At 43.1% G+C, this 20596-nt stretch overlaps 2 protein-coding genes across 6 annotated transcripts in view; one reads left to right on the forward strand and one right to left on the reverse strand.

Moving 5' to 3' along the window:
• BCCIP (BRCA2 and CDKN1A interacting protein) overlaps window positions 1–18673 on the forward strand; it is a 28414-nt gene extending 9741 nt beyond the window's left edge. The window contains exons 6-8 of one of the 4 annotated variants that reach the window (XM_011986436.1): window positions 488–662; window positions 7294–7369; window positions 18110–18673. In XM_011986436.1, coding sequence (XP_011841826.1) covers window positions 488–662; window positions 7294–7369; window positions 18110–18228 — 370 coding nt within the window. In that variant the 3' untranslated portion in view covers window positions 18229–18673. Of the gene's footprint in view, window positions 1–487; window positions 663–2175; window positions 2621–7293; window positions 8851–18109 lie in introns of those variants that run through there. The other 3 variants (XM_011986438.1, XM_011986437.1, XM_011986439.1) reach the window with 3 other exon arrangements.
• Window positions 2580–20596, reverse strand: part of DHX32 (DEAH (Asp-Glu-Ala-His) box polypeptide 32) — a 48598-nt gene continuing 30581 nt past the window's right edge. For both annotated transcript variants that reach the window (XM_011986435.1, XM_011986433.1), the window contains 8 exons: window positions 18954–19196; window positions 17527–17626; window positions 17277–17435; window positions 7789–7980; window positions 6889–7038; window positions 5060–5247; window positions 4260–4441; window positions 2580–2930 (listed from right to left, as the gene is read on the reverse strand). In XM_011986435.1, coding sequence (XP_011841825.1) covers window positions 2759–2930; window positions 4260–4441; window positions 5060–5247; window positions 6889–7038; window positions 7789–7980; window positions 17277–17435; window positions 17527–17626; window positions 18954–19196 — 1386 coding nt within the window. In that variant the 3' untranslated portion in view covers window positions 2580–2758. The remainder of the gene's footprint in view (window positions 2931–4259; window positions 4442–5059; window positions 5248–6888; window positions 7039–7788; window positions 7981–17276; window positions 17436–17526; window positions 17627–18953; window positions 19197–20596) is intronic.

Below are 20596 nucleotides of genomic sequence, written 5' to 3' on the forward strand. Positions count from 1 at the left end.
GGGTATGTGTTTATGCAGTTTCTGCAGTAGGTCAGAAATTAGTTCCAGACTCTAGCAGTTGACTGTAGTAGTAGTCACAGGCTGTAGTGACATTGGTTGTGGCTGTATACCTTTGTGTGTTTCAGTTAAATGTTCATAGATTTAAAAAATTCAAAAATTCAGATTCGCATATATTTTTAACTTCTGCACAGGCAGAGCAGTGATACATTGAGTGAATTTGAGACTCATCTGATCTGTTAGTTGCTATATATCCACAAGTCAGCATAATCTGAGAGATATACTATTATAAAAAGTAGTACATAATCAATCTAAAATGCAACTGATTATGTAAATAAAAATCATTGCTGTAGACTTAAGTGTTCAGATTGAATGCCTACGTCACAGCAGAACCCACCGAAGATGCCTCACCTGGTTTTCTCTGTGCTCTGGTTTGTTGATGTATTTCACTTGACCCAGCAGGTAAACAAATGCTGTGTGTGCCTTGTAGGAAAGAACTGGCGGAGGCACACAGAACCAATAAGCCATGTGGGAAGTGCTACTTTTACCTTCTGATTAGTAAGACATTTGTGGAAGCAGGAAAAAACAATTCCAAAAAGAAACTTAGCAACAAAAAGAAAGCTGCGTTAATGTTTGCAAATGCAGAGGAAGAATTTTTCTATGAGGTAAGACTATCCTGCTTATCTATTTGTTTAGATGTAAATAAGGATTTTCTTAAATGATTTATCAAGATCTGTTGTTCTCCCACTTTATGTCCAAGTCTTTCAAGTGTGGCCACTGTTTTTCTGTTTCCCCATAGGACCTAGCAGCTAACATAGTGCCAGGTGCGTAGTAGGTACTCAAGAGGCTAGGCACTAGCCTCCTTGCCTGCACTGTGGTTATGAGCATGAGGAGGAGGAGGAGAAAAGCGATTAACCTGCTAAGAATGATTAGGCATTTATAATACGCTTCCTGTGAAATCTTTCCTTCTAAAACCATGCGGAGAGGTAGACATTAGCCTGGGGTTTATGGTTGTGGACTTTAAGTTATAGGGAGATGAGGGAAATTACCTGAGATCACACAGCTGGTCAGTGTGGAAGCTGGGGCACCCCTGCTACTCTGTGTCCTTAGTCGTGGATGTCATCCCGCTGGTGGGATTTCTCCAGCATTTTTTCCCTATAAAGGTAGCTTGTACTGTGATGGACAGCCATATACCAGAGAATATTCTTTCTCACCCTCTCTTCCTCTGAAAAATCTTGAAGTGGGCCAGGCATGGTGGCGCACACCTGTAATCCCAGCACCTTGGGAAGCTAAGGCGGGCAGATCACCTGAGGCCAGGAATTCAAGACCAGCCTGGCCAACATGGAGAAACCCCATCTCTACTAAAAATACAAAAAAAATTAGCTGGGCATGGTGGCAGATGCCTGTAATCCCAGCTACTCGGGAGGCTAACGCAGGAGAATTGCTTGAACCTGGGAGGCAGAGGCTGCAGTGAGCTGAGATCGCGTCACTGCACTCCAGCCCGAGCAACAAGAGCGAAACTCTGTCAAAAAAAAAAAAAAAATCTTGAAGTGTATCTCTGAGGGGAACTATTTTCCTGAATTGGATGGTATCACATCACTTTTAAGACCTCTACAGAAGACTAAAGCACTACAAATTTAGCTGTGCCCTTCTTTTCCAGGAAGTAAATCGTAAACGTAATTTTTAAAAAACATGCTTTAGCACCTCAGGTCGACCATTTGCGGGGAGTATGTATGGGTGTTTTAAGATGGCGGGGTATGCAGATTTACTCTGTCTTCACACAAAAGCCTGATGCTAAGGAAGCAGCTGAGAAAGTGAGAAAAGAGTATTTGAAGACCAGTTCTAGTTAATTATCAAATTTTATGAGTCTTAATTTCACTTCAGTATCACAAGATTATTTTGACAATTAAATGAAAATATCACTTAGCTGCTTGCTCATCTCTTAGAAGTTGCACGCCTCTATCCCTGTTCCTCATGTGGGTTTAAAATCTACTTGGTTTGTGTTTTATAACTTCTGCCTGAATGTCCATTTGAACTTTTAAAATTCTGAGTTTTGCTTTTTTTAGCTCTCATTCTTATTTAAGCATATGCCAAACATACTATTCTTTGCCGTAGATTAAATGGGTTTTGTCTTTGGGTTGTCCCGATTTTTAATTCATGGTTACTTATTTGGTTTAGAAGGCAATTCTGAAGTTCAACTACTCAGTGCAGGAGGAGAGCGACACTTGTCTGGGAGGCAAATGGTCTTTTGATGACGTACCAATGACGCCCTTGCGAACTGTGATGTTAATTCCAGGCGACAAGATGAACGAAATCATGGATAAACTGAAAGAATATCTATCTATTTAACCCATTTCCAGTGGACAGTGATGGGCCTGTTTTTGTAACATTACCAGAAAACTCAGTGGAGATTTACTGAAAAACTCATGACTTTATTCAGATTAAGGTCCTCCACAAAAAGTAGGGTTCTGTCCCATGTGTCTTTGACACATTTACAAAATATCAGTTTTTAAAATTTTGGTCAAATTATGAGTGGTTGATTTAAAAACTTTTCCAAGAAGAAGAAAAACATGGAGTAGTAATTTAAAGAACTCAATAAAAACTTCTATTTTTTATTTTAAAATAATATACACAGTGTTATTTTCTTCAAGACTGTCCTGTGGGTGTGAGGTTCATCTTCGCGTCACATGCCTGCCATCCCCAGCAGCTCAGCCACCCAGCTAACTTTGGGACCCTGCTGCACCTTGCGTTTGCTGGGGAGTCACTGTAGAGTGCATCTCTGTTCAGCAGTTTCAGGGCACGTCTCACACATTTTCTGTTCCTTATTCATTGTTGACATAGGGGACAGGTGATCCATTACTTGCTGTAGAATATCCTTACTTTCACTAGGAGGCAGATTACTGAAATAGTATTGTGGTACCAGTTGCATAAATCTGTTTGTTTAAAACAAAAAGATTAGATTTTGAGTGGGGAAGATGGTGAGAGACACCAAACATTATGTCTGGGCACTTCCCATCCCTGGAGCATCTACCTGCAGAACCGGTGTTTAATTTGAACTCCTCAGTATCTCAGTCCGACTTTGTAAAATAAATACTTTCTGGTTTTCATGCAGCCAGTGCTGTTGTATTTCTAGAATAAGTTGGCCTCTCTAGTGTTACGCCACACAGTGGAAGTGCTGTCTACCACTAACCTTTAGTGGAAACTAGTATTTCCTCTAAGACCCAACACCATATGAGAGGCACCGATCATGTATGCTTAGGAGAGCTTTGGGTAGGGGTATCTTTGCTTCTTTCTCATTTTAACTAGTACCACTCCACATCCAGCTGCGTAAGCCAGACACCTATGAGTCACTCTTGGTTGCTGCCTTGAACACTACTTGCCGGAATAGTAGTGGAAACTTCAAAATGGATCCAGACTCTAGTGGCTTCTCAAAGACTAGCAGAGTAGTCACACTCTCGCCACTGCCTCTCCTTTCCATTCATGTGGCAGCCACAGTTCTTTTTTCTTTTTAGACAGAGTCTTGGTCTGTCTCCCAGGCTGGTGTGCAGTGGTGTCACAATAGCTCACTGCAGCCTTGACCTGGGCTCAAGCGATCCTCTGCCACAGACTCTCAAGTAGCTGGCACTACAGGCGCATGCCACCATGCCCAGCTAATTTTTTTCTTTTGTAGAGATGGGGTCTTGCTATGTTGCCAGGGCTGGTCTTGAACTCTTGGGCTCAAGCCATCCTCCTGCCTTGGCCTCCCAAGGTGCCTGGCCAGCTACAGTGATCCTTAAAACTATATTGAGAAGATGCTACTGTTGCTTAAAATGCTCCAATTGCTGTGTACTGCACTTGGATAAAATGTAAACTATGTGGCTCACAAAGCCTTACACCTTCTGGTGGTGCCTGCCTCTCTCTTCAGCCTCCCCTCCTTCCTCTTCCCCGACAACTCCAACTGCAGTGGCTCTTGAAAGATGGCTGAGCTCATTCCTCTCAAGGTCAATGCACCTGCAAACAGTGCATTTCTCTAGCATTCTGTTCCTCTTAAAGACACATGGTCTTTGTTTTTATTTCTACACTCTTCTCTGCTGTAATCTCCTAAAAGGCAAGGACATTTCTTAGGTATCCACAGAGGCCTGCCCTTAGTAGGTACTCTCAACATAAATTAAGATTGCATCAGTATAAACTTTAGAACTAAGAATAAAAGCCAAATTTGTCATTTACTCCTACAGGTATGAAATAAAAAAAAAATACAACCCTTTCTTCCCCATTAAACGTACAGTTCAGGAGAGATTTCTGAGGTAATCCTGATGTAGTTGTTCTCAGAAATGCTGAATTGATGGAAGAGGACCCACTCTGGCATCTTCTTGGTGACTGAGTAACCAGATAGGGGATGCAGCTGAGCAACCTGCTTATGTGTCAGCATTAAGTAGTTACCTGATCCATCAACATCCCGAGCAATCTGAAAGGCAGAGTTTTAAAGAAAAAAGATTTTGTATTAATACGGAGATCATTATACAAAAATGTTTGTTGAAGAAAATACCAAAGTATTTCATACAGGATAGTTAAAACTAAAATTTGCCACTCATGTTTCCTATTTTCACATGTAGAAAATAAGCCATAAGCATGTTTTGCCTAAAACTTTGAGACAGTGATGTTAACTAACTTGACCAACAGCAGGGCACTGTGCTAAAACGGTGCAGCTGTGAGGTTAATGTTTTGGCCATGAGATGAAACGTAGCATACTACCCGCCATACTATGGGCGACATACACTCCAATGCCAAGTGCTTTACACTTGGTGTTTAGCACACAATGACCCTGTGATGTAGGAACCTTACTTTACAGATGAGGAAATCCATACTGAAATGTCATTTTTCTCCATTAAGACTACATATTCTGCCTTGGCCCTTTATTCCTTTGAGGGGAAGGATATTTAAATATCAAATCTTTAATAATAACATGGATTTTTGTTTTACTTAATGTCGAAATCATCATCCTAAGTGAGCGATTGTTGGCAGCATGTCCTGGGTATGTGCAATTCAGGGGAGCCTATGCCGAGGCAACCTCACCCCCTCTCACCTGCATAAAGTAACCAGACAGAAGAGCTTTCTTTATGTTTAGACAGTTTTCCTTGGAGCCAAAAGCAGGTTCTGCATAGGGAAGCTCAATTCGTTTGATAATTTCTAAGAGTTCAGCTCGGATAACATCTGCCATTCTGAGTGCTGAACAGTTGAGGAAGTAATCATGACACCACTTTTCAACACAGTCTAGGAGGGAAAGAACACAAGGCTATTTAGAAATGATTTGTCAGAAGCTCTAAAGAGCCCAGGCCAGGCAGTTGCCATCTTTAAGCCCTGTGCTCTCCTCTCCTACAAAGGAGGCCACACAGGTGAGTGGCAGGAAGGCAGCAAGGACAAGGATTTCTGGTGGCTGCGAGGTCGGCTGTCAGGGCACTACCAGGAAGGGAGACGGTGCCACTGACAGCACCTATGCCACCTGCTGGGGTTCTGTGATCCCAGCCAACTGGAAACTTCCTAGTGGCGACTGAAGATGTATTTCACTAACCTGTGGCTCATAAAGGCCAGAGAGGATTTTGTAAGATCTATATTTTGTCTCTATGCATACAGCAAGGATGTATGTGGCCCCATTTAATCAAACTAGGCAGAAAAAAGCCCACAGTATAAATTCCTCTGATCTATGGAAATATCTCATATTTTATTTAATGATAAGAAAAGGATTACTACCAGGTTGATTTGGGAATTAATTATGTTACAGTTAAGCTCATCTACCCTAGCTGTAACTTTTATATTAAAATTCAGGCATGTGGGTGAGTCTGAAGTTAGTCTTTCTGGCCAGCTGTAATTACTTAAGATGGACCTGGGAATGTACATGGCCATGGCACCGCAGGCAGAAGACCCTCATTTACCCCGTCCTGTCCACTCGTGCCACTCGGAGCAATGAGAGCACGTACTTAGTGTCACCCATTGAGCATGCCCTCAAAAGATGCCACCAAATTCCCGTGTACCTTCTGGCTCCACTGACAACTTTTTCTGTTCAGCTTTGAAACAGTAACTCCCTGTTCTTTATACAATTCTACTGTCTTTCAAATTGCTGTCATATTTTTCACACTACACATATTTTCACACCATCTTTCAGAGCAAAGGAAGTAAAAGATACATCACGGAAAATTTCAGGGAGGGACTTCACTGGCTGCCCTTCATGGGTGACTCCAGCCTCTGCCACGCTGCTTTGCCCTGTTTGTCCTCTTGTCTCAGAATAGCAGCTTCCAGTTGACTTCTGAGTACCTTCCTGTGACAGGTAATCTACCCACTGCCCTTCAGGCATACACAGGACTTTGTGACTGTGCTTTGACACGCGCCATTTTGGTTTCTGGACACCCTCTGCAGTCCTCTGCCAAGCTCCATCAGCAACTCTGCAGCCTTTCCTCAGCACCCCAGCCTATTCTGCACCAGTATCTGGAGCTCTGCAACCTCTCTGCTTGCATGTGGTGAATGTGCCAGGATATGGAAGGTGCACAGCACAACTCTGACACAGTGGGCATGTAGAGGTGGCTGTTCTTGTCTTCCTCCGCAGACCCATGTATGAGTCTGTGTCCCCGTCACCATGCCCCAAGCAAGCTTGCTCTGAAGGCTGGCTGAGTGGAGTGCTGGAGCTCTGGCAGTACAGGCCCACCGTGGTGGCACACCAGAGCTCCGCGGGAGCAGGGGGAGTGAGCGTCTCCCACTCTGCAGACACCTGTGGGTGCGTTTAGGGTCATAAGTGCCATTGCATTCAAGGGGCCAACAGGGCTAAAGAAGAAGAATGTTTGATGAATAACTAATAAGGACTCAGACTTATCTGGGGAAAGGAAGGTGGAATTAATAGGTAATTTCTGAGCATTCACTTACACTCACTGGTAGAATTCAGAGTTGTGTCTTGGTAGGCCTTGTAGATGCTGATGAGGGTAAAGTGATCTCCTTCGGGATGTAAAAATGTCTTCCAACAAGTCAAGGCAGCCTCTTCAGCTCCATGTGGCACATGTGAAAAGCAATTTGGAGCTTTAAAATGAAAAAGGTCACATGGTTAGCAATAATGAAGACATTTTATCTTAGCCTAACTTGCAGAGGGGAGGGGTCACAACTGTTAGTGGCATGTCCTGTCTTGGTTCTCTGAATAAATATGTTATTCTTGTTTACTTAGAAATCCGAGAAATTTAGAGTGAGTCATCCTAATTCTCCCTCTCCTTTGGTGTGTGTGTGTTTGCTTTTCTAAGGTCAATTGAATATGGTTAATACCCTGCTTTATTCCAGCAGGAGCAGGGAAAACCTGAGGTGCTCGGAGGTCCAGACACAAGAAGAGGATTGGAACCCGTTCCGATACAGCACAATGGTTGGTCTGTTCCCCCAGTATTAGAATAAATTAAAACATACAAGCCAGGATGAATGAAGCCAATAGGAAATAAAAAAACAAGCACACATCATTATTTGGGGAAAAACACCTCTAGTGACACATTTCCTTCATCTGCACTGATTACTTCAGTAAAAGAAACCTAGTATGTTTTCATACATCTGATGTATAAATTTGCTGAACTTTGAGTTAGTTTTCTTATATTAAGATAATTTTTCATATTAAGAAAAATTTCTTTTTCTAACCGATTAAAATACCTCACTATCATTTCAAAAGGTTAAATGAATTGATCACCATCTCTGCTATTTTATCCTCAAAATATAATTTCAAATGGATCCCATTTAAATCTATACCTAGTGCAGATTTGCAAAAAAAGAAAAGGAATAGTGATTAAGGAGTACCTGTTACCATGGCAGCAATTGTTAGCACTTCATCTACACAGTCAAATTCACAGGACGCTAAGATAGACTTTGAGAGTTGTGGATCAAGAGGAAACTCTGACATGATGATTCCAAATTCAGAAAGATTTCCATCATTATCCAGTGCTGCCAGATAATCTAAGTCTTCCAATGCCTGCATCAAACTTTCTGGTGCTAGGAAAGGAAAAAATAATAATTTAAGAGTCTCATATGGCCAAGATGGAGAAACAGGTACTGGATTTTCCCTCCTGCATGAAACAAGCAAATAATGGACAAAATATATGAAACAATGGTTTGCAAGACACCAAATACCAGGCAGTGAAGGATAGTGATTCCTGAGACGGCAAACTCAGGAGGGGAGCCCTGTGATTGTCCAGCTCATGCTCCGAAGAGGGTCCCAGCTGCAGTGTGCATGCGGCGGGGGGCACCCAGGTGGAGCTTGCCAGCCTCCCTGCAGTAGGAAAACAATGCCAGGGATCCAGGGAGACTAACATGGCCGGAACTCGTGGTCACAGTACCAGAGAGAGACATACAAATAAGTCATGGGCCAGAGGGAGCTCCCTCAACTAGGCAGCAGAGCCCCACTGATCAGCGCATGTGTGTAAGGAACCATCTCAGGCCAGAGAAAGCCATGTGAGAGGATTAGAGGGAACAGGGGTGCTGACACAGGACCTAGGGTAGGGCCTGTTCCCACCAGCCAAGCTGGAAAACCTCATGATTTGTGAGGCACTGGGTAGAAAACACAAGGGAGAAATCCTAGATGGGCACTGCCACCTGACACATCTATACAGCAGGACCTGAAAGGATTTACTGCATCCCAGGACAAAGCTCAAAAATACTTCTGGGACTCCAAAAAATACTCAGTGCCCAAGAAGGTAAAATGTACAAGGTTTAGCATCCAGTAGAGAAGCATGAAAAGCAGGAAAATACATTGCATAATACAGAGAAAAATTAATCACAACTGACCTGGAACTCAGATGCTAGAAATAATAGACAAAGATGTTATTTCCCAGTGCAAATAAAGAAATAAAGATAGCAAGCTGATTCTCTCCATCTCTTTATTTCTCTTTTAAGTTTATGTAACATTGATAATGATGTGGTATTATATATGCTCAATCTCTACCAAAGTTTTTAAAAATCCATTTATTTAAAGAAATATATTCTCTTTGTGGAATAAGGCTATATATCGGTTGGTGCAAAAATAATCGCGGTTTTTGCCATTACTTTCAATGGCAAAAACCGCGATTACTTTTGCACCAACCTAATATTTATTAAATAAATACATGTGTGTTTTCCACCCTTCTGGTTCCTGGTATAGCAATAAAGGTCACACAATGAAGCAAATTCCATAATAGAAAGCTGCACCCCCAAACTGCAGGATTTATGAGCCACTAGGTTGTTTTTTTCTTAGTTCCACTAAGTGCAAAGTAGGCTGGAGCTGAAGACTCTGGGGACCTAAGAGGCGCTCGAACCTGTCTGCTCCTGGGAGTTCAAAGTAACAAATAGTAAAAACTTACTTACATGCTGTCTAAACTTTGATCATTAAGCTATATGTCTAAATTTCAGGCAAACTGAGTAGCTCAAAAACCTCACTTGGGAGGCCGAGGCGGGTGGATCATGAGGTCAGGAGATCGAAACCATCCTGGCTAACACCGTGAAACCGCGTCTCAACTAAAAAAATACAAAACATTAGCTGGGTGTGGTGGCGGGCGCCTGTGGTCCCAGCTACTCGGGAGGCTGAGGCAGGAGAATGGTGTGAACCCAGTGAGCTGAGATCGTGCCACTGCACTCCAGCCTGGGCAACAGAGCGAGACTCCGTCTCAAAAACAAAACAAAACAAAACAAAAAACAAAACCTACTCACAAACTTCGATTTGATAAAATTCCTCCATTCCTCTCAGGACAACTGGAAGGTATTAGAAACTACTACTGTGGTCTGGGAAATGACTCAGAGAAGCTGCGATGCAGCCCACCACACTTCCAGTCCTGTGGGAGGACAGCTGAGCAAGCACCAGTATAACTTCAGCCTGACACACCCACCGCAGGCAAAAGATCTGCTACTGGGAGTGAGGGGCAGTGCCAGACCATTCAAGGGAAATCTGCAGGGAACCCAGACATCCGCTGGACGACTGCAGCAAGGCTTTCATCCTCACCTTGGGACAAATATGTTGAATTTCCCTATTATTTCTGAATGTTTTCCCATCAAGATTTAAAACTGAGCAGAAGCTTACGACTTCCCAGAGATATTCCTGTCCTGCCTGGATCCTGACATACAGCACTGCTGTCTTACTTGTTCATTCTTGGGGACCTCTGGACTAACCATGACCTTGAGAAGTCACAATCATGGGAAATAAACAGATGGGCTATTCAGAAAAAAAGTTCAAGAGTTCTGTCAGTGAGGCATGACATGAAAAGTAACAGCCGATCTGCTGGAGAAAGTACAAGAAGCAGCATCAGAAATAAGCATCTTAAACAGAGCAGGAAGGGGCTGGAGTACAAACTTAATTACTGAAAGCCTTTCAGAAACCAGTTTCTATAAATCAGCAAAGCTGCTGCATTTTAAGTTACAGGATCTTTGGCAATTGTCTGTTTAAGCATCTGGCTTGACAGCCAGGCTCTGTCCCCAAAGGGCACCTACTATTCACTTTTACACCCTGGAGTTGAGTTGGCCACACACAGAGTTAGTAACAGAAATGACTTCATGATTCTGCTTCTGGTCCTAACAACAGAAAAGAAGAGGATGTTCTTGGGGGTTTATTATATTAGAAAGAATGAGTTAATGAATGCAGATTACAGAGGTGAAGGAACATTAATAAATAACTAAATAGGATTTGCTAATATTATATTCTGCATTTTAAGATATCTCCCCAGTGTGGCCCATAAACTTGTTTTAGCTAAAAAGCAGAAGAGTTTAGATGGGGGTTCTTTAGGGCAGTGCTGCTTAAGTATAATCCATAGTAAGTAACGCTAACAAATGGAATAGAAGTGTTTTAGTGTCAGGCCTCTTCGTTTTGGCAGTGCAAAATCAGACTGCTTTATTCTGAAGGCAATTTCGAGATGAACCAAACATCATTTTTATTAAGCTCGCTTGCCAACAGCAGCTGCACTCCCTGTAGAATAGCTCACTGCAAGGTCACACTCCTCCTCCACTACCATCACTCAAAATAATGTGAAGGGCTATCATTACAGTATTTCTTCACTGTTCTGTGTGTCTGTTTTCCGTGGAACCCCAAACGCCAAGCTCCAGTATGTGCCTGCATTTTCCTTCCTTGGCATCAGTAGAAAACCTAGTTACAAAGAAAGGTCATTAAACTGCAACCAGCAGAGGAGGAGCCGATGCAGCACTAACTCCGAGCCCAGCACAGGCCAAGTGGAGTCCAAGGCCATGGCAGTTCCAGAGCTGACAGCCCCACACAGCACATTTCCTGTGTTCTTATAATGTACGCCAACTTTGGAGACGTCAGATGGTAGGAAGCCTCGGTTGGCTCCCAAACCCTCACAGGAAGTCTGTCTACTCAGGTGCTCAGGAGGCTTCCTCCAGCCAGCTCTCCTTTGTTATAACAATCTTTGGCCTACTTTCTGCCTAACCTGGCAAAAATGGCTCAGAAACACTGAATTTCCTCTCAAGATAGCTGGCATTATGCAAATGTATGCCAACATATTTATATGTACTTTCCACAGGTAAAAGTTTTAGTTGGCAATTATTCCTGGGAATATGCCTAGGAGAGACAGCATCATGCCTTCTCTTGTCTAAAGTGGACATGTATTTCCATGAGAATAGGGCAGGGGGTCTCCTGGTAACCAGTCCCCAAAGCCAGGGCCATTCCCTCTCCTTCCACCACACTCCTTAACCCCCTTTCTTCCCAATAAGGGCAGAGAAGTAAGGCTGGATTTGAGTCATTAGAGTTGGAAAGGATATTAGAGATAGAGCAGCCTCCATGGTAAACTGAAGAAAAGCATTTTCAACTCCCTGCCCATGGTTGGGAGCCAAGATCCTTGTGTCCAGCCTTGCCCTGGGCAGGGCTCTCAGGTAATGGCAGTGTCCCCACTGCCCTCCCCGTGCCACCCACACCATGAGGCAGGTGGAGGCCAGCTCCTCTGAGCTTTGCTGTGCCCAAAGACCTCTCATACGCCAGCTCTGCTCCTGCCCGTGACATGGAAGGAAACACATGCAGACTTTTGACAGCCACAGGCTCCTCCCGATCCTCTCAACTCTCCCTGCATGTCACATTACTCCTACCGCCCAGGCCTCAGAAAGGACTAAGTGGGGAAGAAGGAAGCTGAGTTTGTCTCCCACACGTGACTGCCTTTGCTCATGTTCTTGGGAAGACTACAGGCCTTCTAGAGGGCACCCGCCTAGTCAGTGTTCCTCAAGCATAAGGGCATTGGGAAAGTCCTGCCACTTCACAAATTACCAATGGTCCCCACTCCCAGTAACTGTTCTTACAGCCAGGAACCTGGCCCCAGGTTTTTGTAGTGGTGACTAGCTGAAGACTCTCCCCACCCTCATACCATTAGAGAGAACTATCTTTAAACAAGAGTTGGCATTGTAGTTAGATGGTATGGAACTGGCAGTCCCAGAACAACCTAGAAAAAACCAGGAAAAAAATGCATGGGTTTTAAAATGACCATACAATGGGTGTTTTCCATATGAGCAGTTAAAAGACTTTATGTTTGGTGTTGGTTCATGATTTCCTTATAAGGGTGAGGCTCAAATTATTATTTGCTCTCAGTCTGTTTTGAGTATCTTGTGCTATCGGCACTGGCAAGGCTCTGGGGCAGGCACACATCTGGGACAGCCTCACTCTTGGCCCTTCTGGTGTGGATGGTCTCATTTATATGTGGAGATGCACATGTAAATCAAGAATCCTGCTCTACAGGAAGTGCACTTTTACCTCCAAATTGTCCCCTTTTATGGGAACTATACCTTCACTTCCATACTTCTAGGAGCAGGATTTTGTGCCACGTGACACCACCACATGATCACCACTAACCCCAGTCACAGGGGACTGCTTCTCAAATGGAATCAATGGCTCCCTTTCTTGGGAGTTTTCAGCTTTAGACCAAGGGAGTTTCCAGGAGCTGACATAGTAAATCATAAAGCTTAGGGCAGAGAGCAGCTAAGACTCTGCCCAGTTCCTAACGGGCCATGAACTGGTACCCATTATGGCCTGGGGGTTGGGGACCCCTGCATTAATGTATATACACATTTACATAAATGGACAGATAGAGAGAAATGCGATTATCACTTAGGAGGGCTGAAGGAGCAAATGAAGTTTCTGTTTCTGATTTATTTTAGAGTTGGGACTTGGGCATTGTGTAAAAGAGTCCACAGGGGGAGAAACTGAAGAATGAAGAGATGGTGTAGACCCTAAGACTCTACGATGTCTAGGGCCTCTGGGGAATAGCATTAAGAGTTGGTTCTGAAGAGGACAAGGAGGAAAGCCTTCTGCTTCACTTAATTTCACAGGGATGTGTTCACAAAACCTGGCATTTGCCTAACTCCTACTCCTTTACACTGTACATGGCAATTTTGCATAAACATCTCATTTGTACCTCTAAATAACCCCAGGATACAAGAGGGCAGACACTCTACCCTAAATTTACAGATGAGAAAAAGACAAGTGACTTGCCAAAGCCACATGGCCACCCAGCTGTTTTGTCATATGTAATAAGTGAGGCTTTGAACTTGGGCCTTCCGCCTGCAGTGTTGAAACTGGTACGTGGCATGCTTTGCCAGCACAGCTGACTCTGGACTCCCAAGTCCAGTGCTCCTGCTGTTATCTACCATGGCCCTTCCTGGCTGCGGCCATCTCAGAGGCAATCTGGTGATGTTTCCTAATACCTGAGGGTCATTATCTGCTTCTTACACCCATTAAAACTGTTCTTTCTAGGACGCTCTGCAGCTCAGGGCCCATGTGGTGCAGACTCAGGTAGGAGTCACTCACATGGTGATCATTATGTTACAGTGTTTACTATACACCAGTCACTTTTCTAAGGGGCATGCATGTGTTAACTAATTTATCTTAATAACTCTGTGAACCAATTGCTTTGATTATCCTCATATTCAGATAAATGAAGTGAAGCAATGAGAGTCCTAATTTGCTGAATAATACCCCACTAGTGACTGATGGGGCCAGGCTTGGAGCCCTGGCAGCCTGGCCCAAGAGCCTGCACCTTTTGGTATAGTCCCCTCAATATGGGGACCATCTACCCCAGTTTGCCCAGGGTGGTATCTGTTTCCACCTTTAATCATTAACAGCATTCATGCCCCTGTCCTGTGAGGTTCACAGGGAGATGGTCCGTTTGTCTGAATTCATCACAAAATAAACAGGTTCCATTAAGTTAAACTGCTGTTTTGTTTTGTTTTGTTAGTAGGGACGGGTCACTCCTAAGCCACAGCCATCTTTCTGCCTGGACTGTTGCACTCAAAAACATATCAGCTTAAATGATAAGCCATATAGTTACCAGGCCCACAAGAGCCTAAAGGGCTTCAGGAGCCAAAAGTACTTCCATTCTGGGCCCTTTAAAACCTCTCCCAGATTTTGCTTTCATTTTCTGTAACATTATTTACTTTATTGTTTCCAGGATCCTCACACACTGGCCCTGGAAAGTTGTTTTGGCACGTTTGTCTTTCTTTTTCACATTTGTCTTTCTTTCCCTCATCTGAGTATAGTAGTAACTTTTGTGTAGCCTTTAAACAGATACTAGGCTAACCTTCATTAACTTAAAAACCTAGGTAGGCTGTGGCCTCCTGGCAGTCAGTGCTAGAATATTTGCTCGACTCTCTGGGCTGTTTGGGCAGTGCCAGTCCTGCCTGCAGGTGTCAGGCGCTGCGGCAGAGCTATGGGTAGGGCCATATGTGAGGGCCATCGGCAGCCTGCTTCCTCCCATTCTCCTCTTAGTACATGTAAATGTTATGAGTACATGTAAATGTTATATATAGTATAGTAAATGTTAATATAACATTTAAAGATCATTTTGTAAGTTCCAAAGCCAAATCTTGAGTTTCCAAGTGATTTACAAACAAGTGCATATACTTCTCTAGTATTCTTACAAACTGGGCTTTTAGTGTGGTAAATCCTATTCCAGAAGGTCTTGATGAATTGGTTTAGGAATCCTCTGGTGAAAGATCTGCACCATCACAGATGACACCATTGTAGAATCTTTTTTTTTCTTTTGAACCAGGGCCTTGCTCTGTTGCCGTCTGAAGTACAGCAGCACGATCATAGCTCACTGCAACCTTGAACCCTGGACTCAGGTGATCCTCCTGACTCAGCTTCCCAAGTAGCTAGGACTACAGGCGTATGCCACCACACCTGGCTCATTAAAAAAAAAAAAATTTTTTTTTGTAGAGATGGGGTCTCATTATATTGCCCAGGTTGGTCTTGAGTTCCTGGCCCTCAAGCAGTCCTCCCACCTCAGCCTCCCAAAGTGTCAGGATTACAGGTGTGAGCCACCATGCCCAGCCCTGCAGAATCTTTAATTCCTCTTTTCGCCAGCACCATCCCTGGCCTCTGCAGCTTTGACTTTCTTTTCTTTCCTTTTCTTTTCTTTTCTTTTTTTTTTTGAGATAAAGTTTTGCTCTTGTTGCCCAGGCTGGAGTGCAGTGGCACAATCTCAGCTCACCGCAACCTCCACCTCCTGAGTTCAAGTGATTCTCCTGCCTCAGCCTCCCAAGTAGCTGGGATTACAGGCATGCGCCACCATGCCTGGCTAATTTTGTTTTTAGTAGGGACGAATTTTCACCATGTTGGTCAGGCTGGTCTTGAACTCCTGACCTCAGGTGATCCACCTACCCTCGGCCTCCCAAAATGCTGGGATTCGAGGCGTGAGCCACTGCGCCCAGCAGCTTTATTTTCTTCCTACATTTTCCCCTGTTTTCATGAGACATTGCTTTATCGAACACGCCATGCCTGTTTGTGTTTGGGTTCACTTTTCTTTTCATAATCCAAAGAATCACAGATCATACCAGTCATGTGGCCACTACTACAATGAGTTCTGCCTCCGAATGCAAAGATGACATCTGCTGTAGTCTGGTCCCTTTGGGCTAGTTTTTCTCCAAATTCCTATCTAGGTACCACTGCCTTCCCAGGGTAACAGCAGTCTCAGGCCATCTGTTTCCACTGAAGTGGTCAGCTGGTCCTGAGGCCTCCCACCCCAATAGACAGTGAGTGTGTCATTCAGGATGGAGGTCAATTGTTAGGCAGCCAAGGAAGAAAAAGAAAACTGATTTTTAAAAAAGAGGTCCAGATCAGGGGAATTCAATTAACAGCCTGTAGCCTAGTTATGCCAAATTCATTTTCACATGGTTCATGCATCCTGAAAAGGGTAACAAGTTTGCTGGATTTGCGTATTTCAATTATAAGTTGAATTAAATGCAGCAGCTGCAAGCATCTTTTTCTTTTTTTGCTTCCAAAACAATGAATCAGAGTTAATCCACAGTTATATTTTCCCCAAGCACAGCAGAAAAGTTATGTGTGTATTGTCGGGAGACAAAAATAAATTGTTACCCTAACCCTATTGTCCCCCAGTTATCAGCTTTAAGCCTCATGGAATGAGCAGCACCAAGGGTGACCATGGAGAGAACACAGTGATATAGTCTGCTTTTAAAAATCCTTGACATCACCAAGCCTGCCTTTTCTTCCCCCTGCATTTCTAGTTCACCAAACATCTACTAACCTGAGCAAGAAGATGCCTAGAAATCAACAGGTGGTGATTCCTGGGCATATGAGACGAACAGTGGGACTGGAAGAGCAATTTTCAAAAATGAAACCTATCTTGTTGGGGCTTAGGACACACCACCTCAAATTATGACTGAAGGAGACTAGAATATGCCACCCCAAAATATACTTCTCTGGCGTATTTTGAGCTGGTTATTCTGAGAAACTGCAGACATAGGAGTAGCTCTGAAAAGTTGTCACTTAGTAAAAGAAATCTACATCTACAAAGGAAATCTACATTAGTCTAAGTGTGGTGGCTTGCACCTATGGTCCTAGCTATTTGGGAAGCTGTGGTGGGAGGATCACTTGAGCCTGGGAGGTGGAGGTTGCAGTGAGCTATGATCATGCCACTGTACTCCAGTCTGTGACAGAGCAAGACCCTGTCTCAAAAAAAAAAAAGAAAAAAGGAAAATCCAAGCTGCTGAGAATTCTTCTTTCTGCTGATACTTAACGCTTCCATACTCCACATTCCCCCACTCCTTAAGCCCAGTACCCCTGTGCTCCAGTGTCCAACAGCAGACACATTTCTAGTGTCAGAACAGATATTTCCTAGAGGTTTGTGGGGTTTTAAAAATTATCTTCAGAGACTGTTTACCTCTAGCGGGAAAATGCTTCAGTCCAAACCAACGCCCCCTCCATACTTGTGTGTACTGCTGAGCATCATGTGAACTTAGGACAGGGAATGGGCAGGAGGAGAGAAGGTGAATCTCAGCCCACATGCCTGGCTGACACGGGAGCATAAGGCTACCTGGTCTGTTCATGAAGTCACAGTGGCCTAGGCCCGCAATGTCTATCCTCTTCATAAAAAGCACCATGCTTGTTAGGTTGGCTTCCTGCATTTCTGCTGGCTTAAGTGGCGTCATGTCTTTGGAGGCAAATTCTTCAGTGTACAGGCAGAAAAATTTTCCTAAAAGACACGAAGAAAAATGGCTTTAATATTTGTGGGTTGCCTGCATACAAGAATTGACAACATTTAGTATTTGTGTCCACAGCACTACCTGAAGAAGATGAGCCAAGAATCTGCTTGCGTATCTCTGCCTGGCTTTGGCTGATGGGCTGCATGACAAGCGAGTTTGCTCTTATTCTCGGGTTGTACACCTTTAAATGGAAAGACAGCATCATTAGCGTCAGATAAGTCATGATTTAGTAGGCTCACTGATCCTGAAGAGAATATGCTGTTTGCAGAACTTTACTCCATGAAATGCACCGCTACAGACTCATTTTCTTGGTACAATATTTATTATTGTTTCACTTGCCTTGAGATGGAAACTGCAAGTGCTTTGATAAATGGATTTAAAGGTCGTCTGCTTTCATTGTGGCTTCAATAACTATGGGACCTCTGTGTCACTGCCAAAATACTAGCACTGTCACTTCTCAAAGCACTGTACTGGTGAATGATAACATATCTTCATATGCCACACAGAGAAAGGGTTCTTACTTGATAGTGCCATGTTTCTTTATAGTTTTGTTCAAATCAACCAGGATCTTGGTGGTCTCACCTTTATAATACATACTGAGAGTTCCGGTCATAACAGCTAATACAGAAACTGCGTATGGCACTAACAATGATTTTCCTTACAGGTGGTTCACGGGGGCAAGTGACAGCCCTGGTTTCTCTGAAGGCTGGACTAATTCAATCAAGATCAACTCTAAGTGATTTCCAGGGAACCTTCATGACTGTTGGAATTGCTCTGTCATAATAAGGCAGGGATATTTAGAAGGCTCATAGTCTCCTGGAGGGATAAAACATCTCAGCACCTAGTAATGGTAAATTAGTCAATATTTTTTAGTTTCCTTTCGGATATCAAATGCTATGATTTTCTGAGGTCTTAGTGTCAGAGTTTGAAATACCTTGTTTTCCTTTTTTTTCTAATTTTTATTTAAAAGTAATAGAGAATATTTTGTAATTAGGATGAAAATTTTATCATGTCAATTATAAGCCAAAAATTGCTAAAATAAAGTCAGTATACTTGAAACAATTTCTAGTAAGTTCTCTGGGGTAAGATACTAATTACTTTGATAAAGGGGCCATAAAAATATCCAGTAAAATGTTCATAAGAAAAGATTAGTTTAAGAGTCAAACAATTTGCTTTGCTAGTACCTTAGCTAAAGAAAAAATACCATTAAAGATAACTATCACCTTTATGCTCTAGTAGTTGAGTCTTTCCTCAAAAGTTTCTCCTTTGGCAGCTCAATCAATTTAATTCATTTCCAAACTTCCAACGTGCTAATGAAAGACAGTAATACGTGATCAAGACTTTTGTTACTGGCTGCAATAATTCTTCTTTGCACTCATGACCAAATTCAAAGAATCCCCAGGTCACATAGTTCATCCTCACTTCCTGATCAGTAAAATGGTAGGAAACTGAGAAACTGGTGCTTGACAATTAGTAGCAGTCTGTTTAACCTACTCAATAATAATTACCTTTCTTCTTTCCACACCTACATCGATAACAAATTTGACTGAGTTACTCCAGATCAAAGACTCTCCAGAGCTAGTAGTTAACACCACTCTTCTCTGATAAACTTGGCATTTTTTTTCTGTTTCATCGAGTGGCTTGAACAATGAACATTTCTCTTTTGGATACAAAGGAACCACCACCAGTTCTCCAAGATCTGGGTTTAGGTTAGATCCTTGATAGACAATTTCATAGACTTTCTCAATATCCTAAAGGAAAAAAAAAAAAAAAAACCCTGAAAATAAAATACAATGCAGACTTCACTATGAAAAAAATGTCTGAATTACATAAAATTTTAGGCAATACTACATAACAGATACAGAGAAAGAAATGCCTGTGTTGCTGCCTACATGTATCTTTAAATAAGGAAAGATGCACCTAAATGAGAAAACATCTTTTGGGAAGTTAAATAGAATTTATATTGTTTTCCCATTTAATTTCGTTAGATTTCACTAGAAATCTAAGTAAAAAAGATGACTTCCCACAACTGCCATAGTTTTTCCAGCTCAATTCCGTTCTCCAGGTCTCTAGCTTATGTCTCTTTCCTTTCCATACCCTTTGTAGAATGGGATTGAATTAACTCAAGGGTTTTGTAGGAAGACAGAGCCATCTAGAAGAATAGCAAGGTATCACAGGTCGCTGAGAACTAGGTGAGCTGTGCTTGTTTCCTGATCTGCTAAGCGGCTCCCAGGAAGCTGGGCAGAGGCCACTCCATGGGGTCCCACATCAGCTGGTACATAGGTACAGTCCCTTGCTTGCACTTCCCTTTTCCACATATTTACTTGGGGCAGATTTTTTTTACCAAGCAAACAGCATGGCTGTTGATCCTAACGAGTGAAAACTTGCCAATTGGAATAATGAGAACAAAATGATTTCTCCATTCTTATAATTCTGATTACTTCACTTTACCCCTCATATTAAGGAAAGATTGTTTAGAAACTAAAAGGAAGGCCAGGTGTGGTGGCTCATGCCTGTAATCCCAGCACTTGGGGAGGCTGAGTTGGGCGGATCATTAAGTCAAGATATCAAGACCATCCTGGCCAAGATGGTGAAACCCCGTCTCTACTAAAAATACAAAAATTAGCTGGATGTGGTGGCATGCGCCTGTAGTCCCAGCTACTCGGGAGGCTGAGGCAGGAGAATCACTTGAACCCAGGAGACGGATGCTGCATCATGCCGAGATCGTGCCACTGCACTCCAGCCTGGCGACAGAACGAGACTCTGTCTCAAAAATAAATTAATACATCAAAAAAGAAATTAAAAGGAAAAGGATGAGTACTTGAGCTGAGCTGCATCCCCTGAACCTGGCTGCTGGTTGGCCTTAGGAGGACATGCATTCATTCCTCCCAGATGAGTCCATCAAGCAAGCTTCTCGTTGGTGCAACTTAACAGCTAACTTGGATTTGGAAAAGGAGATTTGATTCCAGTAGCCCATTCATGAGCAATTTCCCATCAAAATAAACTTTTTTTTTTTGAGATGGAGTCTCGCTCTGTTGCCCAGGCTGGTGTGTAGAGGCATGATCTCGGCTCACTGCAAGCTCCGCCTCCCAGGTTCATGCCATTCTCCTGCCTCAGCCTCCCTAGTAGCTGGGACTACAGGCGCCTGCCA

This window comes from Mandrillus leucophaeus, unplaced genomic scaffold (assembly GCF_000951045.1).
Source record: "Mandrillus leucophaeus isolate KB7577 unplaced genomic scaffold, Mleu.le_1.0 Scaffold299, whole genome shotgun sequence".
NCBI lineage: Eukaryota > Metazoa > Chordata > Mammalia > Primates > Cercopithecidae > Mandrillus > Mandrillus leucophaeus.